This window comes from Myotis daubentonii, chromosome 16, assembly GCF_963259705.1.
Source record: "Myotis daubentonii chromosome 16, mMyoDau2.1, whole genome shotgun sequence".
NCBI lineage: Eukaryota > Metazoa > Chordata > Mammalia > Chiroptera > Vespertilionidae > Myotis > Myotis daubentonii.
Genome location: NC_081855.1, coordinates 45,789,956 through 45,815,786, shown reverse-complemented (window position 1 = coordinate 45,815,786; position 25,831 = coordinate 45,789,956). Strand labels below are relative to the sequence as shown.

Genomic DNA, 25,831 nt, shown 5'->3' with positions numbered 1-25,831 from the left:
TCGCCCCAGCTGTCCTCGCTGCCCTGGAAAACATCAGCAACTGGAGCCCTTGTCCCATGCCCCCCTCCCCTGGCCCGCTTGTCCCCGGCCCAGGGGCGGGTGCACAGGGAGAGCCGGCCCCCTCATTTAGCAGATGGGGAAACTGAGGCCCACTTGGGTGGCATGGCGGACGGAAATCTTATCTTCCGTGTTTCTGGATCCTAACACCTGGCACCACGCAGGTGTGTGGTAAAAACCTTTGTGACACGTATTGAGTGAGTGAATGGATCTGGGGCCGCAGCCCCAGCCTCCTGACCCCCAGTCCAGAGCTTGTCCATGCAGCGGCCCAGGGCATGAAGGAGACGGGGAGAAAGAGGCCAACGTCACCTGTTTGTCTTATCAGGGAACTACAGGAAGCCCCAAGGGGGCCACCCTTTCCCACTACAACATTGTCAACAATGCCAACATCATAGGGGAGCGCATGAAACTGCACCTGAAGGTGAGGGGGTGCTGGCTAAGGCTTGCGGGCACCCTGCATGGGTGGGGGTCTTGCTGGGCTCCCCCTGCTGGCTAGAGGAGCTAGCTTCTGGGGCTTTGGGCTCCAGGATAGACCTAGCCTCCTGCCTCCATCTCCAGACACCAGAGGAGTCGAGGGTGATCCTGCCCACCCCCCTGTACCACTGCCTGGGTTCTGTGGGGGGCACAATGGTGAGCATGATGCACGGTGTCACCCTCATCCTGTCCTCTCCGATTTTTGATGGCAAGAAGGCGCTGGAGGCCGTCAGCAAAGAGAGGTGGGCATCAGTGGGCAGCTACCTGCTGGCTCATGAGACCCTCCTATTCCTCACTCCTGGGCCCTGATCCCTCTCCAGGATGTCTCCTCCCTCCCGCCAGGAGACAGGGAGACAGGGTAGTGGGGCACCCCAGGAGAGCATCAGTTCCTGCCTCCAAAGAACTCCTGCCTGTTCCCCTCAGTGGCAGCCTTGGCTCTTACTATAGGTTCAAGGTGGGTGGGTGAAAAGAGGGGGGTTTCCTTCTACATCCAAGCCTTATTTTGAGATGCCACCCCCCCTTATACAGAGGCTCCTTCCTGTATGGCACCCCCACAATGTTCGTGGACATTCTGAACCAGCCAGACTTCTCCAGTTACGACATCTCAACCATGCGTGGAGGTGGGATGGGGCCAAGGGTGGTCAGGCCAGGATTGGCCTGGATGAGCTAGATGTGCACCCAGTCCTTTACTCAGGGGGCGAAAAGGTCACTGTAGAAATGTGGGTGGAAGGGAGGCAACGTCCCAGCCACCTGGACACCAGCCCAAGGCCAGATGCCAAGTGTAGGAACAGGTCCAGGGGCAGGGAAGAGAAGGGTAAGTTCTTCCCTAGAAAGAGCTGCAGGTGCAGGGGGTCCACTGGGCCTGGAGAAGCAGCGAGCCGTGTCAGCCCTCTCTCTGATTCAGGTGTGATCGCCGGGTCCCCTGCACCCCCGGAGGTGATCCGAGCCATCATCAACAAGCTGAACGCGAAGGAGCTGGTGGTGAGTGTTGGCTGGGGCTGGGGCTGTGGGAGGGAGGCAGGGCAGCCTGGGGTGAGAACAGATGTCGGGGAGTGGGGCTGAGCCAGGCCAGGTCTCCAATGTAGACGCTCTCAGCCCACCCCTCTTCCAGAACGCAGATGTGAGAAAATGCAGTCTGACCCCATCATCAGCTGGCGAGTCATGGAGACAGGGAACAGCGGGCAGTAGCTACCATACATACATACATTTATACTTATAGGAACCTGGGGAAGAGGTGCAGCAGGGGGGCATTTGGCAAAGCACCGGTATCCTGCTAGAGCGTCCTGGCAGGCAGGGGCTGGCGGAGTTGGCCTATGGGCTTAAGACCCTTTCTGGACACAAGGGGCGGGGCAAGGATCTGATGTTTGTTTCCAAATGGAAGGGTGGCCATCCTGATGACCGCCCAGTTCTGGTTCTGAAGGTCTTGAGGGTCTCGGCAACAGCTTCTTTGAGAGGAGCCGTGGCGGGGGGGGGGGGGGGGGGCAGGTGTGATGGAGCCCTCGCTGGCAGGGAGAGATGGTGGGGCTGGGTTCACGCTGGAGTGCTGAGCCCCCCAGCCAGGACGCGTCTAGGTGTGGACAGCTCTGTGCATCAGCAGAGGCTGTGGAAGAAGGTGGGGTGGTCAGTAGTTTCTCCAGCAGAAGGCAGAGACCAGTCACCGGGACTGGCTGGATCAGGACCTGCAGTGAGGCAAGGATTGGGTCAGGACTCCAGGAACCCGGATGACGCTTGGAGAGAATGGTGAGAGCTGTGGGCGGTATCCCTTTAGGAGGGAGCCCCAGTTCCCCTCCTCTCCCTGCAAAACTAGAGGGCCTGCACGCCCCTCAGTGGAGAGGGAGTACACTGGGACACCCCCCTCCCCCGCCCCCTGGCTTGCCAGTATCCCCAGAGAGGGCAACTGCGACCTGCCTGCCCTGGGCCCACCTGTTCAATGGCGGCCGGCTTTCTTGGACCTCTTAGTGGGGAACTTGCAGCTGCGGAAGGCGTCCGTGTCACGGATGTGCTGGCCCTTGAACTTGGCAGGCGAGGCACAAGTGGCATCGGGGCGCGAAGGCTTGGCTTCCAGCCACCTGGAGAGACAGAGAAATGCCGGGGTTGGGGAAGAGATGTGGCAATGGTGGGGGAAGGAACCAGGATTCACTTGGCTCCAGGAGCGTCTGGGAACTGTCCCCTTCATTTCACACACATAGGAACCCTGCTCTCAGGTAGCAGATCTAGGCCATTTGCCCAGGATGTCTTTGTGCAGGGCCAGCCTGCCTCTACTGCATCACACGAGGGAGGGCTCTGGGGGTGGCACGGGGATGCTCTCACTTCCGGAGGCCCCGGAGCTGGCAGGTACACTTCCAGGGGTTGTTGGTGAGCGTGAGTGTCTCCAGGTGGTCGAAGGGGAAGGTGGAGGGCAGCTGGGTCAGGCGGTTGTTCTCCAGATGCACGTTTTTCAGCGTGGTCACCCCCAGGAAGGCACCGTCGGAAATCTGTGGAGCGAGGCAGACACGAGTGAGCACCCCAGCCCCAGCGTCCAGCCTCTCCCAGCTCTAGGGCCCCAGAGGGGCAGGGTCCCTCCCTGGACTTAAGCGGTAGCACCTTGAGGAGTGTCACCATGTGGCCACGCTGTCTCTGATGGTTTAGCGCAAGCAGCCGCCTTTTGAGATAGCTCCTGCTATTTCCAATATGCAGGCAGGAGGAAAAAGTGAGCTCCCTTGCCCAGGGTCACAGTAGGGAGTAAACAGTAGCTGTAGGACCACACCCAGCTCCTCTGCCCCTGGCACCACACTCCCTGCACAAACACTGCCCCTGGGGAGGCAGCCAGAGTTTGGCCCCAGCGGCCCAGGCTGGCAGATGGTGAAGCTGGTCAGTGTTTGGTGGGATGGGCAGTGGGCCCAGGCTCCCCGCCGCCCTAGGGTGCTGGGACTTCCCCCAGCTCTGTCCTCACTGCTCCCTCGCTGCCTGCCAGCAGCTATTTGTGGAGCCTCCTTGGTGGAGCCTTTGGCCAGGTTGGACAGTTCCAGAGGAAATGTTCTATTGGTGCCCACATCTTGGCCCGGGCGTCACAGATCCTGCCTGGCCGCCCCTGGCCCAGATCAGCCCCTGCTGCCCCTGCTCCGTTGCCCACCGAAAAGCTGCTCTGGCACTGCCCCCCCCCCCCCCCCAACTCTGACTTCAGCGGGGGAGGGGCCAGGCTGAAGAAGGGCAGGCTCCATTCATGCAAACAAAGGTTGGCTGCCTTCCAGGTTTGATTGTGTCCTTATCTCCATGCTTGTGGCCAGGGAGGGGTGTGAAGTTCTCTGGTAACCAGGCTGTTCTGATGGCTGTCTCCCCCACCTTTCCCCGGTGCCGGCCCAAACTCCTGGCCGAAGCCCCCGCACCACAGCAATTTTTCCAGCCCCCAAAAGGGGTTCCACCCGGACCCAAGGCAGCCCCACCTGGCCAGGTGCTGAGCATCACAGGGGAGGAAGGATTCAGTGAGGTTGCAGCCAGGAGATGGGTCTGGTGACGGGTGGGCAGGGGACAGGGTGGCATAGCTAGTCTTTCCCGTAGGGAGACACCGGGGACCTGTGCCAAAGGTTGACAAGCATGTGTGGTTCTTGCCTTTGCCCTTTCACAGAGCTCTTGGGTGCCAGGCCTGCAATCTGGGGGAGCCTCTGCTCCCTGGTCCCCATTCGGTTGAAATGGACCTGAGAACGCAGTGGAATATGTGTGTGGACGGGGGGCGGGGGGGGGCATTCACCACAGCCCCTGGGGTGCGTGGAGGAGGTCTTCCTCGGGTATTGGCTCCCCCCTCACTCCCCAGCCCCCCATCCCACCACAGCGCGCACGCACACCCCCCTCCAGGAACAGGGTCTCTTTGTGGGCCTGATTCGCCCAGCTCCTCTGGAAGCCTCCTCAATACACAAACCTTCCTTTATGGGGTGGTAGGTTTACTGGAGACAGAAAAACAGAAGAGGAGGGGCAGGAGGCCCAACAGGAAGAGGTGGCTGTGCCCACAGTGGGGGCGGTGGGAGCCCTGGACCTGCTTCCTAGGGGCCGTTGGAGGGGCCCGGGCAGCCAGGCTCCGTTTATAAGTGGAAATGCTAGGAGGGCAGTGGCTGAGACGAGGGACAGGGGCTGCTGGGCAGGGTGGGGATGTGGCGAGATGAGAGGCAAGAGCTCCTCACCTTGGAGATAGCCAGAGGGACAGAGGCAACTTTAGGGCGGAGGAGACGGTGCCCAGCCGGCCCTGGACCCCTGGGCCTCCAGGCAGAGAAGGAGGAGCCAGGGCCGGGCGCTGCAGCCAGGAGCTCACCTTGTCCAGGTTGGTGCTGTCCAGCCAGAGGCTCTCCAGGTACCTGCCGAACGACTGGAAGGCGCCCTCGGGGATGCTCCTCAGGGGGTTGTGGGACAGCTTCAGCTCCTCCACCACGCGCAGCTTGCTCAGGGCCGCCGCGGGGTAGCTGGACAGCTGGTTCCGGTCCAGGTGGAACTTGGCCAGGTTCTCCACGTCGTCCAGGGCGCCGGGCTGCAGGGAGCTGAGCGCGTTCTCTGACAGGTAGAGCCAGCGCAGGTCCTTGGCACCCTGGAAGGCGCCGGCGCGCAGCTCGCGGATCTTGTTGTTGTTGAGCTGCAGGATGAAGAGGTTGACCAGCGGGGACAGCAGCCCTCGGGGCAGCTCGGTCACCTTGTTGTGGTCCAGGTAGAGGTAGGTGAGCTCGCTCAGGTCGTCGAAGGCGCCGGCGCGCAGCACGCGGATGTCATTGTGGGACAGGTACAGGTAGATGAGCTGCTTGAGGCCCCGGAAGGCGCCGGCCGCCACCTCGCGGATCTGGCAGTGCTGCAGGTGCAGCGACACCAGGTTGGGCATGGCCCGGAAGGCGTTGGCGGCCAGCACAGGGAAGTTGTTGCGCTGGAGGTTGAGCAGCTTGGTCTTCTCGGACACCTTGGGGATCTTCTGCAGGCCCACCTTGTCGCAGATGACGTGCTGCAGGTCGCCGTGGCAGTGGCAGTTCTGGGGGCAGGCGGCCAGCGCCGGCAGCAGGCCGGCCAGGAGGCCGAGGCTGAGCAGGAGGACGGGGCAGGCCATGGCCGGGGCGCCTGGGGCCGGGCTGGGGGCAGCGGCGACAGCGACGGCGACGGCGGGGCCCGGGCAGCGGGAAGTCCTGGGCGCCCGGGTCTCCCGCCCTATTTATACGGTAGCCCTGACCGCAGCTGACAGCCGGAGCCAGCTCCTACGTGGAGCATCGAGGCCACCGGGCTTAACTCCCGCCCGCCCGGTGATGCGCCCCCGCCCTCCACTGGGAGGGGGCGGCCCCTCCCCCAGCTGGCGACCTTGCAGGACAAGGGACCGTGGCCCTCCACCTCCTCCCCTGCTCCGGGATCCTGCTTCTGTCCAGCCCCCCTCGCTCCTTCCCGTGCTTTTTTGGGGGGTGGTGTGGGGTGGGGGTGGTTGTTTAGAGCCCTGCGATGACACCGCAGGGATGGAGGCGTCCGGGGACGTCTTTGTTTGCTCAAGTTCGAGCCTCCCTGCTCCCCTCCCCTCGCCCCCCCCTCCCGTACACACTGGGCCGGGTGCCCTGGACCCAGAGAGGGAGGAAGCGGGGCCGGACGGCCGGACGCGAGTCTCGCCGCCACCGAGGTCGGCCAGCCCCGCCGGTGCTTTAATGGGGCTCTTGTGCGGCGCCCGCTGAGCTTGGAGCCGCCCTGGCGTCGGGCTCCCCCTTCTGGCTAGACTCGCAGGCAGCCCCCGGGAGAGGGGCGCTCCCCGCCCCGCCCTTGGACTTGCCTTGGCTCCTCTCTACCAGCCTGGAGCTGGAGTTTTCCCTGCATCCACTCTCCCCTTTCTCTCCCTTTTCCTTGGCTGAAGACTAACCGGAACAGAGTGTGTGTGTGTGTGTGTGTGTGTGTGTGTGTGTGTGTGTGTGTGGCGGGGGATGGGGGTGGGGTGACCAACAGGACTCAAAAACACACCTGAAGCCCTAACCGGTTTGGCTCAGTGGATAGAGCATCGGCCTGCGGACTCAAGGGTCCCAGGTTCGATTCCGGTCAAGGGCATGTACCTTGGTTGCGGGCACATCCCCAGTAGGGAGTGTGCAGGAGGCAGCTGATCGATGTTTCTGACTCTCTATCCCTCTCCCTTCCTCTCTGTAAAAAATCAATAAAATAAAATTAAAAAAAAAAACACAAAAAACCACACCTGAAGATCACAGGCAGGGAGTCAGGGCAACTGAACAGGCACAGTCCCACCCCCACCCCTTTTCATCTCCTTAAAATATCCCATCCCCTCATTCCCATCTCCAGGGTGGTGGCCAGAGTGGCGCCAAGATGTACTTGGCAGAGGCCGCACCTGGGCAGTGGCCCCAGGACGAGGAGAGCCGGGTGGGTGAGGGGGCCCCCCGGTCCTGGCTACAAGGGCGCAGGTCCTGTGGGCAGCCCTGCCCCAGCCGACCAGGCCTCTGTGTGTCCAGATTCCTGCGGAAAGGGGCTGCCTGGCAGGGAATGTTGTCTGTGTTGGGAGGTGGTGGAGGAACTGGACCCCAGGTGTTGCCAGACCCCAGCTGTGCCGGAGCTGTGCCAGCCGACACAGAGGAAATGGGAGGTGGGGGGCATGGAGGACAAAGGTCTCGTGTCTTTGCGGACTGGGACGGACATAGGATACAGAGTGGCTGGCCCTCTCTTCACTCAGGGGTGGGGGCCTGCCCCTCTCACCCCGTCGCCTCCAGGTGAGGGTCATACTTGGCCCAGGACACTCCCTGATGGTATTTAGGCTCCTCCGAGACTGGCTTCTGGTTTTCTGTTGTCCGGATGTTCCAACCACTAGAGGGGGGGGTGGGGGGTGGGCAGAGGGGGCCACTGGCTTTGAAAACCCTTGCTTTGGCTGGATTTGTATTTTGATGGAAATAAAATTCACAGGAAACTCTCCAGAGCTTAGGGGCACTCACCCCAAGGCCAGGCACTTCTCCCGGGTTTGGGGGGATGGGGCAGGGTGGGGTGGGGGTTATGGATGTGCGGCTCCCAGCCGACCCGGGCAGGCTGGCTTTCTCATCACGCTTATGGGACCTTTGGCTTGGAAGGGAGGGGGAGGGGATGTGTGGCCTGAAGTCAGGACATGGGGCTAAGGCAGCCTGGGGATGGGGGAGAGAAGGCTGGGAGCCGCCGGCTGGGGCGTGCGGCTGCTCCAGGGAAACAGAGAGACGGAGAGAATGGCTCCCCTGCTCCGTTTCCCATCTGGGGCCGGTAGTTGAGTTAGTCAGCTCAGTGTCCCAGCGGCTCTGCCTCCTGACCCCTGACCTCGACCAACTGTGCCTCATTCCCCACCCTCAGCTGCCCTCCAGGTTCCCCTGATTCCTTCCGTCCCCCGGGGCAGCTCACCCCATCTCTCCGCAGTCCCCTCCCGCCCTCCAACACCCCTTCTGGACCCTCTAGGTTGCCTATGGGACCACAGAGAACAGCCCAGTGACCTTCATGAGCTTTCCCGAGGACACAGAGGAGCAGAAGTCCCAAAGTGTGGGCAGAATCATGCCTCACACAGAGGTGAGCCCCCCTCCCCCATCTGGGAACCCCAGTCCCCACCCCCTGTAGAGACCCACCCCCTGCCCCCAGCAGGGTCTTCCCCAGGCCTGGCCCGGGGCTTTCTCTGTGGGCTGAGGGCTGAGAGGAAGAGCTGAGCAGCCACGAGCAGCTGCCAGCTGAACTTCTCCGCAGCCTCCCTTCCTGTCTGAGGTGTGTTTTTGCCAAGCCCCACTGTCTGTTTCGGGGCAGCCAGGACAGCCTCGAAGAGGAGCCAGAGCACAGAGATTTTTCCTACACAGCGCCTTCTCCCCCCGCAGGCCCCCTACCCTCACTGCGGCAGAGTTCCTCCTTTCGCTTGGCGGAAATGCCCACTTTCCCAAGCAGCCTGTCCCTTCGGGGGTCCCTTGCGCCTCGAGGCTGACCCCAATCGTCTCTCACTGTCAAATTCCTAACGGTGCCTCCTCTCCTGCTCCATCGCTGGTGCTTTATGCCAGTCCACACCTGGTTCCCCTTGCCCCCTTGTGCCCTGGCGCCTCTGAGGGCACTGCCAGTGTGCCCAGGCAGCTGCTTCCCCTGGAGCCAACCGTGGTCCTGGTGCGAATCTTTCCTGCCCTCCTCCCTGGAGTGAGTGTGCAGTGACGTCAGCCCCCTCCCAGCCCCTTCCCATGCGTCTGACAACCTCACTGCCACTTGGTGGGACGCCCACCTGGGAGGTAGACGGGGCCAGCGCCGTTGTCCCCATTTCACAGAGGCGAACACTGAGGCACACAGAGGCTGCGTTCTCTTTTCACGCTGGCTGCGGCCCATCTTTCTGCTAGGCTTTCAGGCTGCCTCTCTGCCGCCTCTCCTGTTCACATGGCCTGACCACACCACCCTCTTTGGCTTCTCTATTTGCTGCTAAATGGGAACTCAGAACACTGCCGTTCCTCCTGCAGTTTATAACGCCTCGGCCCGCCTGGCCCGCCATAGGCCTCCTTCTCTGTGGCAGCTCCTGTCCACTCCGTTTCCTCAGGACCCCTGGGCTGGGCCTCACCTGTGCTTGTGTGCCCGGCTCAGGTGTCTGACTGGTGATGGGTCCACTCTGGCCTTGTCTCCCTTCCTTGGATCTGGCTGGGCAGAGCCGGGGGGGCGGGGGGCCTCACTGTTAGGGGGCAGGAAAGAGGAAGCTCCCAGCCATTCCCGAGTCTCTCTCCGCCCCCCGCCCCATCCTGAAGTGGGAGGGTGGAGGCCCCCTCCTGAAGCTGCCCTGTCCCAGGCCCAGATCGTGAACATGGAGCTGGGGACCATGGCAGAGCTGAACACACCGGGAGAGCTGTGGATCCGAGGCTACTGCGTCATGCTGGGCTACTGGGGGGAGCCCCAGAAGACTGAGGAAGTAATTGGACAGGACAAGTGGTATCGGACAGGGTGAGAGGGCGGAGCGGGGCAGAGGGTTTGGCTGCTGAGGGGAAGCTGGGGGCATTACACTAGAAGAGGGAGAATGTGTGTGTCAGTATGGCCCCTTCTCAGACCTGCTTTCCACAATGTGTAAAATGGGGACGATCAGAGTCCGTGCCTCGGACCGCTGGACAGTGCGTGATACCGGCGTCTGCAAAATCAGAGCCAAGGGTAGACACTCATTTGTTAATTCAACAAATTCTTCTTCACCTGTCACGTGCCAGCACTCTGTTCCAGACACTGGCGGACCAGTGGAAAGCAAATGAGAACGATCTTACTGTTACTGCTCACATGTCTGGTGGAGGGAGACCAATACAAATAAGAGGGTTTCAGACATTGATAAAAATGAAGAAAAGAAAAGGAGATCAGAGGAAAGAAAGGGCCTCTAGTAGAGAGGGGAGCTTGAGTGGGCAGAGAAGGCCTCCCAAGGTGTACACCTTGGAGCTGAGACCTGAATGATAGAAAAGAAGTCAAGCCCTGGCCAGGTAGCTCAGTTGGTTAGCGCATTGTCCCGATACACCCAAGGATGTAGGTTCGATTCCCGGTCAGGCACATACAAGACTCTACCAACGGCCCGGCCAGTGTGGCTCATTCGACCTATGAACCAGGAGGTCACAGTTCGATTCCTGATCAGGGCACATGACCGGGATTGTGGGCTCGCTCCCCAGTGGGGGTGTGTAGGAGCCAGCCGATCAATGACTCTCTCTCATCACTGATGTTTCTATCTCCCCCTCCCTCTCCCTTCCTCTCTGAAATCTATAAAAATATATTTTAAAAAAGAATCAACCAATGAATGCATAAATAAGTGGAACAACAAATCAGTGTTTCTTCTCTCTCCCTCAAATAAATAAATTTTTAAAAAAAGTCAGCCATGAAATGCATAATCATAGATTTGTTGAGAGAGAGGCTATGTTATAGGTATTGGTTTGTTTTTTTCCTCCCTCCCCCACTAGGCTGTAAGTTCCAGGGAATGTCTTGTTCATGCTGTAGCCTCCAGAGTCTAGAGCAGTGGTTCTCAACCTTCCTAATGCCGCGACCCTTTAATACAGTTCCTCATGTTGTGGTGACCCCCAACCATAAAATTATTTTCGTTGCTACTTCATCACTTTAATGTTGCTACTGTTATGAATCGTCATGTAAATATCTGATATGCAGGATGTATTTTCATTGTTACAAATTGAACATAATTAAAGCATAGTGATGAATCACAAAAACAATATGTAATTATATATGTGTTTTCCGATGGTCTTAGGCGACCCCTGTGAAAGGGTCATTCGACCCCCAAAGGGGTCGCGACCCACAGGTTGAGAACCGCTGGTCTAGAGCAATGCAAGACACATAGTAGGTGCTTAATGAACGCTAGATGAATGAGTGAGTGCGCCGGCCGGTTGAGGCAGAGGCAAGAGGCCATTTCCGGCCTTTCCTTGCAGAGACATTGCCACCATGGATGAGCAGGGCTTCTGCAAAATCGTGGGCCGCTCCAAGGACATGATCATCCGGGGCGGCGAGAACATCTACCCCACGGAGCTTGAGGACTTCCTTCACACACACCCGCAGGTGCAGGAAGTGCAGGTGAGGCACCCAGTCCAGGTGAGCCCCAGGAGCAGGAAACCCCAGTGGGGATGGTGAGGTCTGAGACCTGTCTGTCCTTCTGGAAGGTGGTGGGAGTGAAGGATGACCGGATGGGGGAGGAAGTCTGCGCCTGCATCCTGCTGAAGAGTGGGGAAAAGTCCACACCAGAGGAGATCAAGGCTTTCTGCAAAGGGAAGGTGGGAGCCTTAACGCACCCCAACTTATGGTACTCTGTTCTTCACCCCCCCCCCCCCCATTCTCCCTGCCAACCACTCTACCCACTGTCCCTTCTCCCAACCCTATGATCCCCACCCAGCCTCATGCTTTATCTCCCTCTGGTCTGCAGATCGCCCACTTCAAGATTCCCCGGTACATCGTTTTTGTCACCACCTACCCCCTCACCATCTCAGGAAAGGTGTGTAAGATGGAGAAGACAAGGGAGGGGCAGGATAGCCTGGGGCCCCCGCATAGAAGGCCAGGTGGCCCTAACTCTGCCCCAGGGATGGGTAAGAGTATGGCAGTAGGATGACCGACTAGTCAACTCATCCTGGGTTTGCCCCAAAGTTTCCTGGCTTTCGCCTAAGAAACTCCTCAGTCCCTGGCAAACCAAGACGGCTGGTCACCCTAGCTGGCAGAAGCCGCAAGCCTGGCTTTGATTCCTTTCTCTTTGCTGCAGGTCCAGAAATTCAAACTTCGAGAGCAGATGGAACGGCATCTAAACCTGTGAATAAAGGGGAGGGGGGTCCGCTAGGCCCTCCCTGCCCTTCCCCCACGTTCCCCTCGTCTGTCTTTGTGATTTGACATAAAGAGCTTCTCTGTTTTCTTTGGCTGATCTCTTGCTGGTGTGGCCTCTTGGCAGCTACTGTGGGATGGAGGGAAGGATCTAAAGGGAAACTAGCATTTTCAGACCCACTCCTTATCAACGATGTGCTAGGCACTTGGGTGGGCATTTATCTACTTAATTTAATCCTCACTCGATCCCTTGAGATACCAAAGGGATTCAGTGAGGATTTTAAAGACTATATGCATTTCTTTTTCATATTATCACCAGATTAGTCCATCAAGAAGTATTCTCTTTTAATAACAGCTTCATTGAGATATAGTTCACATACCATCCAATCCCCCCATTTAAAGTGTACAATTCATTGGTTTTTAGTATATTCACGGATCTATGCCACCACCATCACAATCAATTTTGAACATTTTCATCTCCTGAAAAAGAAACTCCGTGCCCTTTAGCTATCATCCCACATCTCCCTCCCCCCAAAACAAATATTTTTTTTTTCTTCCATCAATGAACCTGGGTTTGCTTGATGGGCAGAGCCAGATAAAGCAGGCTGTACCTTGACCCAAGAAATAAAAACTGTACTTCCTGCTTGCAATCCTTACCCTCTAGCAGCAGTGGCCTCCTTCTCTTTTTAGACCACGAACGTACGTTTCGGGCACTCTGGGTGCCAGGCATGATGCTAGGTGCTTTCTTGCAACCTTCCCAACAACCCTGTCAAGTGGACATTAGCCCCATTTCACAAATGATGAAACAGAAACGCAGGGCCATCTGGTGTCTTGCCCAAGGTCACAGCTGGAATTAGAACCTACTTGTCCGACTCCAAAGCCCATGATCTTCCCACTTCATGGAACAGTTCAGGTGCCTACTTCCCCAGCCCTTCACCTGAACCCTGTCTCTCCACAGACACCACCCTTGGCTCTCCTCCCAGCAGGTGCGTGGTGGTGGTGGAGGTGGTTGGGGGGCAGGGGGGGGGAGGGTCTGACCTAGGAGATGACAGCCTAGTCTCCTGGCCTAGCGGCTTCCCCTGGGATTTTTCTGCTCCTTCAACGTCCAGCCCAAGTGTCCTCTCCTCCCATACCGACTCCCCGGCCCTTGTAACAGATCGCCGCACAGCACAGAGCAGACGGGCCTAGTACCCAGCAGATGCGGAATTAATATCTGTTGCCTTTTGTCTCTTGTTGGCTTGCTTCTCCTGTACTGTGACTTGGTCTGATGCATCCGATGTCCCCGGTGCCCAGCTCTGTGCCAGGCACATAAAATGTTAAGGAATTCACTGAATGGACTAAGAATTCCTGGGTGGGCCAGGGTCCTTGCCCGGGACAGGAACCTCCCGGCGGCCAGGGAAAGGAAGGCCAGGTGGCCGCTGTGAGCGCATATGTGCCCGGCAGGTGGCGCCAGAGACCCCAGGCCGCGGGCCCTCCGGGCGCGTCGGACGCGGAGCTCAGTCGCGCAGCCCCTCTTCCTTCCGCCGGGGCGGCCCCACCGGTTCGGCTCTGCGCGCGCTGTGCGCCCTGGGCGCGTCCCGGGCCCGGATCCGGCCGGGTGCACCGCGCCGCCCGCCCCGCCGCCGTGCGCACCATGACGCTTCCCGGGGCCCGGGCCGGTGCCTGGGCGGCCGCGGCCAGAGCGGCCCAGAGGCGCCGCCGCGTGGAGGGCGCGGGAAGATCGCCGCGTCCCGTGACCCGGAGCCAGCGCGCCGCACTTTACGTCCACGTGAGTGGGGAGGAGGAGGCAGGGCAGGAGTCCACAGGGTGACTTGTCACGCGTGAGCCCACCCGCCGACCTTCCCCGCTCCCGGGCGAGGTCTTGGCTAGGACCCTGCCCCGGCAGGGGAATGTCCGTGCCCGGTGACCTGAAGTCTCTGGTGCTCACCAGCGCGGTGACCCTTGACCTTGTGGCTCCCCTTCTGAACCCCAGTTTTGTCTTATTGAAGTGGGCATGATCCCAGTCTTCGGGAGTTGCGGGGCTCAGATGGCGTAGCCACTGTCGACAGACCTGGACTGGGGTTGGGAATGTGTGCAGCTGAACCCTGGAAGCGGCCGGGGCAGCCCGGAGCCCCGCTCACCCCCTCAAACACCCCTCGCCCCCAGTGGCCCTACTGCGAGAAGCGCTGCAGTTACTGCAACTTCAATAAGTACATCCCCCGCGGCGTGGACGAGGCTGCCGTGCGGAGCTGCCTGGTGACGGAGGCCCAGACACTGCTGCGGCTCAGCGGGGTGCAGCGGTGGGTACTGGGGGGCTGGAGGCGGGGCTTGGCGGGAGTGGATTGGACGGGTGCTGGAGGGCTCCCCCAGGCCTCATGTTCTTGATCTTCTTTACCCAGGGTGGAGTCTGTGTTCTTTGGCGGAGGCACCCCGAGTCTGGCCAGTCCCCACACTGTGGCTGCTGTCCTGGAGGCAGTGGCCCAGACAGCTCACCTGCCCGCAGACTCTGAAGTCACGTTGGAGGTGAACCCCACTTCTGCCCCAGCCTCTAGGTTGGCAGCATTTGGGGCAGCAGGAGTCAACAGGTTGTCCATTGGCCTCCAGGTAACCAATCGGTCCACCCCATCCCAGGGCACCCAGCCCTTCCATGCTCTCTCTCCACTGGTCACATTCGTTTATTGGACAAGCATTTACTAATTTATTTTTAAAAACAATTATTTATTGTTGAAAGTATTATATATGTCTCCCTTTTCCCCCCATTGACCCCCTCCAGCCCCAGGCCTTCAGCACCCCATTGTCTGTGTCCATGGGTTATGCATATATGCATACAGGGTCCTTGGTTGATTACCTCCCACCCACCCACCCTCCCCCGCCTTCCCTCCGAGATTCTGCACTCTGATCCATGCTTCCATGTCTCGGGATCCACTCCGCTCATCAGTGTATTTTGTTACTTAGATTCCACATATGAGTGAGATCATGTGATACTTGTCTATCTCTGACTGACTTATTTCACTTAGCATGACACTCCCCAGGCCCCTTCATGCTTGGACAAACATTTATTGAGCCCCTTCTGGGTGCCAAGGCCTAGTAGGTACTGAAGAGTGTTTGGCGACGCTTTTGTAACTATGCTGTTGTCGGCTTCTGTGCCAGACCACAGTGCTCCAAGCACCCACCATAGTGCCTGGCACATAGTAGATGCTCAGAAAAGATTTGTTACATGATCGGAGACACAGCAGGAGGCAAGCAGGTGGTCAGCTCTTTGCAGCAGGGTAAGGGGGAGGCGGTCTCTACAAAAGGCTTTCAGAGTACAGACTGAAGGGCATCTCCGTCTGATGAAATCATAGAAGCCCTCCCAGACCGGTGATGTTTGAATGAGGAGGAGGAGTTCACCAGGGGAGAGGGTGTGGGAGGGAAAGACACAGGATATAGAGGAGCCTTGCATGTTTTGGGGGAGCTACGAGTCATTCCTTGTGACGAGAGGCTGGAGACAAGGACGCCTTCAGCACCATACCAGCGAGTTTGGGTTTGCCTAGTACAGCCGTGGGCAAACTACGGTGGGCAAACTACGGCCCGCGGGCCGGATCCGGCCCGTTTGAAATGAATAAAACTAAAAAAAAAAAAAGACCGTACCCTTTTATGTAATGATGTTTACTTTGAATTTATATTAGTTCACACAAACACTCCATCCATGCTTTTGTTCTGGCCCTCCGGTCCAGTTTAAGAACCCATTGTGGCCCTCGAGTCAAAAAGTTTGCCCACCCCTGGCCTAGTAGTTTACAGGGAACCACTGAAGGTGTTGAAGGAGGGAGAGATAGAATCCTCTCAGGTTGACCTGTCCTGTTTCTGTATCCAGTATTGCTTTCTCCGTTTCTAATACATGCACCACTTACCATAGGGTTTGGGGTTAGAGCCTTGCTCTCATGGGACATACTGAAAGGGACATGTCATTGCTGAGATAGTGTGGCCCCAGATGCATGCCTATCTGGACTCTAATTGTAAAGAAACCTAAATTAAGAGACTTTTTGCCGTGGCTGGGTAGCTCAGTTGGTTAGAGTGCCGTCCTGATACGCCAAGGTTGTAGGTTCAGTCCCCAGTCTGGGCACATACAAGGATCAACCAGTGAATGCATAAATAAGTGGAACAACAAATCAATGTGTCAATAAGAAAATTAAAAGGAAAAAGGCTTTTTGTATGTGTGGTAAGAACCAATAGCATGAGGTTGATCTAACCTCATCAAATTTTTAGTATACAGTATACAGTAAAAATCTGTTAACTGTTAGGACAGTGGTGAACAGCAGATCTCTAGAATTTCTTCAGTAAGCAATATTTTGAAAAATACCTGGCCCATACTCTTCATGAAAGATATAGGAAAGCTAAGGTTCTAGACCAGTGATGGCGAACCTTTTGAGCTCGGCGTGTCAGCATTTTGAAAAACCCTAACTTAACTCTGGTGCCATGTCGCATATAGAAATTTTTTTTATGTTTGCAACCATAGTAAAACAAAGACTTATATTTTTGATATTTATTTTATATATTTAAATGCCATTTAACAAAGAAAAATCAACCAAAAAAATGAATTCGCGTGTCATAGGTTCGCCATCACTGATCTAGACTAAAGGCAACGAATGAGACAATGACAGCTGAGTGCCATGTGTGACCCCTGATTGGGTCCTAGAGTGGGGTGGGAAGAGGAAATTACTACAGTAGGCATTATTGGGACAGCTGGCCAGATTTGAATATGACTGTGTATTAGCTAATGGCATTGTGTCAATGTTACATTTCCTGAACTCTGTAATTGGCTTATGGTTATGTAAGAGAATGTCCTTGTTGTTAGGAAGTATACACTTAACTATTTAGGGGTGAAAGGGTACAATATTTAAGTTGATTACATTTAAATAACCCATTTGCAAATGCTCACTAGTGTGTGGCCGGTGGCTACCATCCTCTACGAACATGTTCTATAGCCGCACTGACCAAATGCCAGTAAACATTTGGAATGTGATTATTTAAATTTAATTATCTTAAAATTTAAATAGCCACATGTGTGAACGCCTACTGTATTGGACAGTGCAGGTAGAGCACGTTTCCGTAGTGCTGGTCTGTAAACTACTCTCCAGTGGGTCAACATCATCATACTATGTGTGTGCATTTATAGAGAGAGAAAGCATATGTGGCAAAATGTGAGTTGGTGAATCTAGATGGTGTTCATTGACTTTTTTTTTTAACGTTTCTATAGGTTTGAAATATTCTATAGGTTCAAAATAAAATTAAGAAAGACTCTTGGCTTTGGGGCCAGGCAGTCCCAAATTCCAGGTCTGACTTTGCCACTGTGTGACCGTGGGCACGTGACTTAACATCTCTGGACATCTGTTTTCTCATGTGTAAATGTGGAGCGGACGTGGGAGGGTTATAAGGATGAATTAGACATTGCATAAAAAAGCTTGGGACATAGTGCGCGACCCTTCAGTGAATGGTTTGCCCTCGGTATTTGGTCTGGCCCTGCCCAGGCATTAGGGGTGAGTGAATTCCATATTTGGCCAAGTAGAGCAGGCTAATTTTTAAGTTGATCATTTTTGCATGGCCCGTGAATGATGTTATAAATATCCAAATGGCCCTTGGCAGCAAAAAGGTTCCCCACCCCTGGTCTCCAGTAAGGTCAGTCAAGTGGCTTGGTTTCGCCCTGAGCCGGCCTGTGCGCTTACAGAGCCTCTCTCCCCAGTCCCTGGATGACGCTGAGCTCCAGCTGCTGGGGCGGACACACTCGGCCGGCGACGCTCTGCGGACACTGGCAGAGGCCCGGCGCCTGTTCCCCGGGCGCGTGTCCGTGGACCTGATGCTGGGGCTGCCTGCCCAGCAGGTGGGACCCTGGCTCCGGCAGCTGGACGAACTGCTGCGCCGCTGTGATGACCACCTCTCCCTCTACCAGCTGTCCCTGGAGCGGGGCACGGCCCTCTTCACCCGGGTGCAGCGGGGTGCCCTTCCCGCCCCGGACCCCGAGCGCGCTGCCGAGATGTACCAGGAGGGACGGGCGCTCCTTCGGGAGGCCGGCTTCCGCCAGTACGAGGTCTCCAACTTTGCTCGGCATGTGAGTCCTGGGGCTTATGGCTGACGGTGGGGAGTGGGCAGGCTAAGGGGTGCCCTAGGAAAGTGGCCCTGTGGGGAGAAGGGTCTCAGCGGGGTCCTCGAGGTCTGAGGTGGGGGCACCCTTTAACCGGGTTCCCCTTGCCTGAGCTGCAACAGGGCTGCCAGCTTGGCTCGTCCCTGACTGTTCCCTCCCTCCCCACAGGGGGCGCTTAGTACCCACAATTGGACTTACTGGCAGGGCGGCCAGTACATTGGCGTTGGGCCTGGTGAGTCCCCGTGAACCGGAGGAGGGGCGGGTCAGGAGTGGAATGTCACGGTTGTGTGATCATGCTTATTGACCTCGGTTTTCTCATATGTACGGCGCGGCAAAAAGGGATGCCGCGGAGTGTGTATTTTGAGGTGCTTGATGATGCCTGGCACCGTGGTTCTCAGCCTGTAGCACACGCGGAGTTACCTGGAAGGCCCGTTAAAACCCAGGTGGCTGGGCCCACCTCCAGAATTTCTGGTTGCACAGGGCGGGAGCAAGGCCCACAAATGTCGGTTTCTAGCATATTCGATGCTGTGGGTCTGGGGATCCCACTTTGAGAACCACCGACGACATCTGGCAGGCAGTTCGCTGGCACGAGAGTGGGTGTGGCTGTTGATGTTGTCAGGGGCCCATGGGCGATTTGTGCCCCAGGGGGCCGGGGGCCTGGCTCGGGAGGCTCGGATCCAGACCCTGGAGCCTGACAACTGGATGAAGGAGGTGAAGCTGTTCGGTCACGGCACCCGGAAGCGCGTCTCCCTGGGCGAGCTGGAGCTGTGAGCATCTGAGGGCGCGGGGCGCTTCCTCCGGGTGGGTTCCCCTGCGGCCCCAGAACCACCTCCATGTGCACCTTCTCATTTCTTGCCTTGGCCCCTACTGCATGGTCCTCCTAAGCCCCCCCATACCCCCCCAGCATAGGGCTCGAAGGCTGGGAGAAGCAAAGTCTCCCCTCCAAGACCCCTTGATGGCTTTCCTTTCAGGCTGGAGGAGGTTTTGGCGATGGGGCTACGCACAGACGTAGGGATCACTCACCAGGTAAGGGGTCCAGGGGCTCCGGCACACGGCTTCCTCCTAAGCCGTGCATAATCATCTTACACACACACACACACACACACACACACACACCCCATCCCTCTGGCAGCTGGAGGTTGGGCTTTAGTCCAGCTGAGGCCTGGTGGGCAGTGTGGTGCAATGGTGAGGACTCTGGATGAGGGCTGCAGAGACCCAGGCTCTAGGCCCCTTCTACTGCACCCTTGAGCACACATCCTCTCACCTGTCTGAACCTCCGTTTTCTCAGCTGTGTGGGGGAATGGACTAGATTAAGGGCTTCAGATGTTTTAAGTAGCACTGAACGCTCAGATGGGAAGTGCAGTAAACCATCAGTCCAACTCAGGCTGCTCTGGGTGAAGTCAGGGCTATAAAGACCTGGCCATATCCTGAGCAGCAGGGGGTGGGGGTGGGGGGTGAATTGAGGGAGACCTGGCTCTTGGCCTAAACGTGGAGGAGTGAAGGTGCCCACATCCCTGCTGGCCCGTCGGCCTGGGCCTGGTGTGCATGAGCGTCAGTTGGCTGAGATCCCTGTGCTGGACTGTACCCTCCCTCACCCCTCACCACGCCCCCAGACACATGGCCCAGAGGAGCCCCACACCTCTGACCCTTCCGGTCTCCCCAGCACTGGCAGCAGTTTGAGCCCCAGCTGACCCTGCGGGACGTGTTTGGAGCCAGCGAGGAGGTGAACAGGCTGCTGGAGCGGGGCTTGCTGCTGCTGGATCACAGGTGTGCTGGCGGCGGGAGGGTGGTTAGAAGTCGCAGGGAGCCCCGACTACCGACCACACACCTGGGAAAAGTGAGCAACGCTGATGGGGAAGGGCCTGCGGGTGCCATTGGCCCTGGTAGACGGTGGGCATTGAAATCGGTGAGAGGAGGCAGCCACAGCCAGGCCTCTTGGTTTTCTAGGGGTCTTCGGTGTTCCTGGGAAGGTCTGGCTGTGCTGGACTCGCTGCTGTTGACTCTTCTACCTCGACTCCAAGAGGCCTGGCAGCAGAAAACCCCCTCTCCTGTGCCAGGAGGGTGACGGATGTCCCTGCATTCCAGGACAGAGTCCTGGGTGGGCTTGGGGCTGGACTGACACAGACATCTCAGCTCTCATCATTGCCCAGACCTGGCATCCCCAGGGAACCACCTACAGAGAGATGGATGGGAGGACCCCTGTCGGAGGTCTGGGAACTGGCATCCAGTGTGCCCACCGCTGCCAGGGCAGGAGTCGTGGTATCTGCGAGTGCCTCTCACTGGTGGTCTCTAAAGTAACTCCTGGCTGTCAAGAGCTTCCGAGGGACCCAGCTCTCAGGCTTCCAGCCCCTACAATGCAGGGCGGGACCTAGAAGGGGCTGAGCGATGCTGGTTGACCCCTGTGTGTATCCAGCACAGGGCCTGCCTGCTGGGCTCTGACAACAGTGGGCAAGATCAGAGCAAGCCCTGCCCCTTCTCTTTTGGCAGCCAGGATATGTTTGGGGTGTCATGAGCCTCAGAGACCTTCCTGAGTTTCCTCCCCAGTTCCCTCTCCCTGCAGCCTTTCCCTGTGAGGAAAGGGTAGGGGGGTGGGGGGAGGGCAAGCAGGGAAGAGGGAGGGAAGAAGAATTCAGAAAAGACCCAGAGCCTGCTGGTCCTCCCCTGGCCTTTCACGTGCAGAAATGGCCGCCTGGTTGTATGTAAGAAGCCTGACAAGACCCTCTGGAGCCTGTCTTGACTGTGGTCTTCTCCTTTGTCTGGGCTCCTTTGTGCAGCGTGGAATTGACTTGGGGGCTAGAGACTTAGTTTAGGCTGAGATTTGTTCCTGTTCCCCGGCAGTTATTTACCCAGTGACTTTAGCATCCGTCAGGGATCCTTGCCCACAGCCATGATTAGATTGAGGGTTGCAAAATGTTAATTTCTGACTCTCATCCCATCTACATTCATCAACGGGCATCCATCCATATCAAAAGAGCTCCCCCCTTTTGGAGGGCTGACACTCTTAGCCTAGAGATTGTATGCAGGGTGTGTGTGTGTGTGTGTGTGTGTGTGTGTGTGCGCGCGCGCGCGCGCGCGCGCGTGTGAGAGAAAGGCATTTTCCTGTGCCCAGGCTTCCTAACTTCATATCAAGGGGTTACTGTGATGCCCGAAGGAATTCAGTCCCGCCGCAAATCGGGGCGTGCTCAGCTCAGCCTCTAGCTGGGTGACTAAGGATGGGGTTCCCCACCCCTCCGAGGTGAGCACGTGCATTTCCCTTGTGCCTAGTGGGTGTGAATATCAGTCCTTCTGTGAACCTGTGGTAAGTGTTACAACTTCTCATTTATTCATGAAATATTCAGCAGGCACTACTGGTGTGCCAGGCACTGTGCTGGGCATGCAGAGAGGAACAAGACCTGTCCCCGCCCGTGAGGGACTCACCACCGTGTTGACAGATGTGTAAAGAGATACATTTCAGGGTTATCAGTGAGGCTGTGCAGGTGGACTGGGGGAGCCTGCCACGAGTCTGGTTCGGAGGGGCTGGGGGCAGAAAGGGGGATACCCTTTTCTTCCACCTCCTCTGGCCCTGGGAAGACTTGTGGGGTGACCATGCTGCCCAGGGGAGCCTCTTCCCAAGCCTTCCCCTGATCTTGATATTCAAGAAGTGAGCACGGGGCCGGAGCAGGTGCACCATCAGATAACCTGGGCCCACTCAGGTTTCTCCCCGTGGCCAGGCTCTGCCACCTGAGACACCCAGGCCCTCCCTGCTCACTAGGCCTGGCCAGGAGCCAGGGCCAGGTGGGGGTGGCACGGATCAGCTTCCGTGACTCAGCCTGGCCCCACCCTCCCCGGGTGAATCAGAATCTCCTGGAGGTGGAGCCCAGGAATCTAGTTTTTAAATGCTTCCTGAATGGCTCTAGGGATCAGGCCCGTGTGGGGAGCCCTGCCACCTGCCTTCCATCCTCAGAGGCCGGGGTCAGGAGGGACATGGGGGACACGGCTACTTCCCTCTGCATCCAGGCCTTCCAGGCCTCGTTCCTCCAGGGGGTCCTCCACAGTGAGACGTCCATTGTCCTTTCTCACCCGCCCTCCTGAAAAGCACAGGAACACGGTTAAGAGGTGAATGAGCTACTTTGGTGGTGAGAGGAGACGGGGAGATGTAATGTGTGTCAGTGTGATGGTTACAGCTTGAAAGAGCAAACCTTCCTCATACAAGAGCACTAACAATTTTAGAGATTGAACCACCCGCCCCCGACCAAGTAGTGTGCAGGAGGCAGGGCAGCTATTATAATTGCCATTTTATTTTTATTTATTTTTTTAAATATATTTTATTGATTTTTTATGGAGAGGAAGGGAGAGGGATAGTTAGAAATATCGATGGGAGAGAAACATCGATCAGCTGCCTCCTGCACATCTCCTACTGGGGATGTGCCCGCAACCAAGGTACATGCCCTTGAACAGAATTGAACCTGGGACCCTTCAGTCCGCAGGCTGACGCTCTATCCACTGAGCCAAACTGGTTCGGGCTATAATTGCCATTTTATATTCAAAGAGGCTCTCTTACTTGACCCAAGTCATATAAGTAGGAAGTAGCAGACCTGGCATAATACTTCTGGGCATCCAGAACTTTGTGTTACATCATTACCGTATACTTAACTGTGGGTCTGGGTCTACTGACCTGTCTCTTAACACATTGCGGACCAGTAGTTTTATTGCTAGTTTTACCCAGTGGCCAGATAAGTTTCTGTTGAACGAGTACAAAAAAAAACGTTTTATGCCCTAACCGGTTTGGCTCAGTGGATAGAGCATCGGCCTGCAGACTGAAAGGTCCCAGATTCGATTCTGGTCAAGGGCATGTACCTTGGTTGCAGTCACATCCCTAGTTGGGGGTGTGCAGGAGGCAGCTGATCGATGTTTCTCTCTCATCGATGTTTCTAACTCTATCCCTCTCCCTTCCTCTCTGTGAAAAATTAATAAAATATATTAAAAAAACACACACGTTTTACGTAAATGTTAAAGGCACACTTTAAAATAAATACCCATTGCATTTTGAAGTTATTTATTGCATGTTCTTACAAGCTAATATCTTTGTAAAGTATGATACTTTGTAAAACACTGTGTAATATGAAGCGAGAATTTTCGTGATCCGCCCACAATGTGTTAAATTCCTGACCTGTCTCTGGTCTCTATGCCTCAGGCTTGAAGCTGCCATCTCAGCCTGGTGCTGGGTAGCTCAGCCTCAGTGTCTATGTTTTCTCCCCTGAAGAGGCTTGAACAGTGAGAACCCACATGTCCCATCTCCATGTGACCATCCACTTCCTGGGACAGGACTCTATTTTTGCAAAGAAAAAGGCTTACATAATACAGTTGCTATAGACTGAATGTCTGTGCCCCCAGAATTCATATGTAGAGGCCTCATCCCCGAGCTGAAGTAATGGAAGGTGGAGCTTTGGCAGGCGATTCGGTCATGAGGATGGAGCCCTTGTGAACGAGATTAGTGCCCTTTATGAAACAAGACCTCAGCTCCCTAACCTCCAGTGATGACATGGAGAGACGGCACCGAATCCGCTGGTGCCTTGCTCTTGAACTTCCCAGCCTTCGAAACTGTGAGAAATAAATGTCTGTTGTTTAAGCCGCCCAGTCTATGGTATTTTTGTTACAACGGCCCAACTGGTCTAAGACAAGGATGAATAACTTTAGTAGGTTGTATTATTCAAATGTTTGCCATCCTTCCTCGAGTGCCCTTCCTGAGGGCCTGTGGGGCATCATCTATCCCTGCCCTGTTGAACCTGGGAAGGACCAAGAGACTTGCCTACACTGACTGTAAGAGCCAGTAGGTGGCCCACCTCTCTCTGCCACAGAGACCTGCAGTGTTCAGACAGAGACTGTGTCGTCAGCCTGGGTCCTCGAGTAAAGATGTTGGGCAGAGGAGCAGTCGACCTTGGAGACTTGAGCAGGGATGAGAAATTCCAATTCACTGTTGGAAGCCAGTGGATTTTTGGGGTTGGTTATTACCGCAGCATAACTGAGACTAAACTGACTGATACAATTTGTAATCCCACCATTCAAAGATGAATCACTGTTAAGATTCTGGTGTATATATTAGCAAAAATTCTTACATGCAAATGAACATAAATGAGATAATATGCGTCTTTCTTTGGAGCCTTTTTTATTTTTAAAAATTTTATTTTTTAAAGTATTACAAATAGTAGTACATATGTCTCCTTTTTTCCCCATTGACCTCCCCCCACTTGCCTCTCCTACCCCCAGCCCCCAGCATATGCCCTCACCACCACCCCCAGAGTCTTGTGTCTATTGGTTATGCTTATATGCGTGCATACAAGCCCTTCGGTTGATCTCTTACCTACTCCCCACCCCTCTCCCCCAACTGTCCCCTGCCTTCCCGCTGTAGTTTGACAGTCTGTTTGATGCTTCGTTGCCACTGAATCTATTTTCTTGGGAGCCTTCTTGTTCTAGCTAATACGTGGTGGGCATCCATCCATGTCAATTTTATATCTACATCCTATTTTTTGAGTATAGCTTCATCGTATACCACCGCGTGGTTATGCCAGAATTTAGTTTACCATTTCTTTTTTGGTGAAGTGAAGGGTTTAATTTTTATTTTTTACAAACTCTGTGATGAACAGCTTATGTAACTATTTGTATGCACTGGCTTGATCATTTCCTTCGGTTTAGGATCAATCCCAAGAAGCGTGGTGTCTGACGGAGGATACACACATTCTTTGTGTGGATACACGATACCAAGCTACCCTCCAGGAGGCCTTCATAACGCACGCTCTTGCCAGCTCGCTGGTGTTCTCATTCCTCTATCATTTTGTCAATAGCAAACACGATCCATTTTTCCAAAGAATTCCAATCTGAAGAGCACTCTTTTTTTAAAATATATTTCTTTATTGATTTCAGAGAGGAAGGGAGAGGGAGAGAGATATAGAAACATCAATGATGAGAGAGAGTCATTGATCAGCTGTCTCCTGCATGCCCTCCACTGGGGATCAAGCCTGCAACCCGAGCATGTGCCCTTGACCGGAATCGAACCCCGGACCCTTCAGTCTGCAGACCAATGCTTTATCCACTGAGCCAAACCAGCTAGGGCTGAAGAGCACTCTTAACCCTAGCTTTATCATCAGCTAACATACTGCCTTCCAGTTCGGCAATTATTTTGTCCATCTAATCATTCAAGCAGAGAGTAAAGAGGATGCAAACTCTGGAGCCACCCAGGTAGAAGACCGAACTGGAAGTGTTTGCCAGTGTGTTGCCTCTGAATTTCTCTTATCCACACCCACCCAGATCTTCTATCTTCCTCTCCCTGCTCCCCCGTCTTTTCCCTGCTGGGATTTTTGTAAAAGATATTTTTTATTGATTTCAGAGAGGAAAGGAGAAAGAGAGAGAATCATTGATTAGCTGCCTCCTGCACACCACACACTGGGGATCGAGCCTGCAACCGGGGCATATGCCCTTGACCAGGAATTGAACCTCCTGGTTCATAGGTCATTGCTCAACATTGAGCCACGCCAGCTGGGCCCTGACCGAATTTTTAAAGCCAATTTTTAAAATTATACAAACAACATTATAGAAACATTAGAATTTTAAATGAGAAAAAAATATCACCCACAACCAATGGCCCCACCCAATTACACTGTTTTTATTTGCCTGTGTTCCCCTCCAGCCCTCGTCCGAATGCATGCAGGCTCTGTGCCCAGGACGCTCCTGGCGCAGATCTAATTTTGCATTCTGCCCTTTCTGCTTCTTGTCCTGCCATAAGCATTTTTCTGTGTTGTTACACGGTCATCATCTTTTCAGTTAAATTGTTGCACAGTGTTCCAGTGAGTGAATAATTTAATAATTATTACCCTAATGTAAGTCACTTAAGTGGTTCCCCGTTTTCCTATTATAAATAATGCTGCACTGCATGCTTTGATGGAGAGAGCGCCTTTCTTCATTTGAGTTATTTCTTCAGGCCTGTTCCCAAGAGTGAGATAGCTA

At 55.6% G+C, this 25,831-nt stretch overlaps 3 protein-coding genes across 6 annotated transcripts in view; 2 read left to right on the top strand and 1 right to left on the bottom strand.

Annotated features, from left to right (window-relative positions):
- ACSF2 (acyl-CoA synthetase family member 2) overlaps positions 1-11,849 on the top strand; it is a 28,164-nt gene extending 16,315 nt beyond the window's left edge. For both annotated transcript variants that reach the window (XM_059670642.1, XM_059670643.1), the window contains 10 exons: positions 383-478; positions 616-773; positions 1,060-1,151; positions 1,436-1,512; positions 7,927-8,034; positions 9,269-9,420; positions 10,881-11,022; positions 11,109-11,219; positions 11,369-11,437; positions 11,699-11,849. In XM_059670642.1, coding sequence (XP_059526625.1) covers positions 383-478; positions 616-773; positions 1,060-1,151; positions 1,436-1,512; positions 7,927-8,034; positions 9,269-9,420; positions 10,881-11,022; positions 11,109-11,219; positions 11,369-11,437; positions 11,699-11,749 — 1,056 coding nt within the window. In that variant the 3' untranslated portion in view covers positions 11,750-11,849. The remainder of the gene's footprint in view (positions 1-382; positions 479-615; positions 774-1,059; positions 1,152-1,435; positions 1,513-7,926; positions 8,035-9,268; positions 9,421-10,880; positions 11,023-11,108; positions 11,220-11,368; positions 11,438-11,698) is intronic.
- Positions 1,507-5,758, bottom strand: CHAD (chondroadherin). Of its 2 annotated transcripts, none has more exons than XM_059670650.1 (4): positions 4,814-5,758; positions 2,842-3,005; positions 2,455-2,600; positions 1,507-2,131 (listed from the first exon to the last, which is right to left on the bottom strand). In XM_059670650.1, the coding sequence occupies exons 1-3, from the start codon at positions 5,585-5,587 to the stop codon at positions 2,459-2,461; spliced, it is 1,080 nt and encodes a 359-aa protein (XP_059526633.1). In that variant the 5' UTR covers positions 5,588-5,758; the 3' UTR covers positions 1,507-2,131; positions 2,455-2,458. The 2 variants fall into 2 exon arrangements, with proteins under 2 accessions (XP_059526633.1, XP_059526632.1); XM_059670649.1 differs by having other exon boundaries at positions 1,511-2,210.
- A 133-nt stretch (positions 11,850-11,982) lies between the features above and the next one.
- RSAD1 (radical S-adenosyl methionine domain containing 1) lies at positions 11,983-23,462 on the top strand. Of its 2 annotated transcripts, XM_059670647.1 has the most exons (10): positions 11,983-12,740; positions 13,198-13,522; positions 13,900-14,033; positions 14,133-14,337; positions 17,453-17,818; positions 18,020-18,083; positions 18,471-18,618; positions 18,823-18,877; positions 19,515-19,618; positions 19,799-23,462. In XM_059670647.1, the coding sequence occupies exons 2-10, from the start codon at positions 13,388-13,390 to the stop codon at positions 19,914-19,916; spliced, it is 1,329 nt and encodes a 442-aa protein (XP_059526630.1). In that variant the 5' UTR covers positions 11,983-12,740; positions 13,198-13,387; the 3' UTR covers positions 19,917-23,462. The 2 variants fall into 2 exon arrangements, with proteins under 2 accessions (XP_059526630.1, XP_059526631.1); XM_059670648.1 differs by lacking the exon at positions 11,983-12,740 and having other exon boundaries at positions 13,392-13,522; positions 13,743-14,033.
- Positions 23,463-25,831: the final 2,369 nt, after the last annotated feature.

Bases quoted from the DNA above. Each gene is read 5' to 3' on its own strand.
- CHAD (XM_059670650.1), bottom strand. From the start codon at position 5,587: ATGGCCTGCCCCGTCCTCCTGCTCAGCCTCGGCCTCCTGGCCGGCCTG. The intron at 3,006-4,813 runs GTGAGCTCCTGG...CTCGCTCCACAG, and splicing joins ACAGCACCAACCTGGACAAG to ATTTCCGACGGTGCCTTCCT. The intron at 2,601-2,841 runs GTGAGAGCATCC...CTGTCTCTCCAG, and splicing joins CAGCTCCGGGGCCTCCGGAA to GTGGCTGGAAGCCAAGCCTT.
- RSAD1 (XM_059670647.1), top strand. From the start codon at position 13,388: ATGACGCTTCCCGGGGCCCGGGCCGGTGCCTGGGCGGCCGCGGCCAGA. The intron at 17,819-18,019 runs GTGAGTCCTGGG...CCCTCCCCACAG, and splicing joins TCTCCAACTTTGCTCGGCAT to GGGGCGCTTAGTACCCACAA. The intron at 18,878-19,514 runs GTAAGGGGTCCA...CGGTCTCCCCAG, and splicing joins ACGTAGGGATCACTCACCAG to CACTGGCAGCAGTTTGAGCC.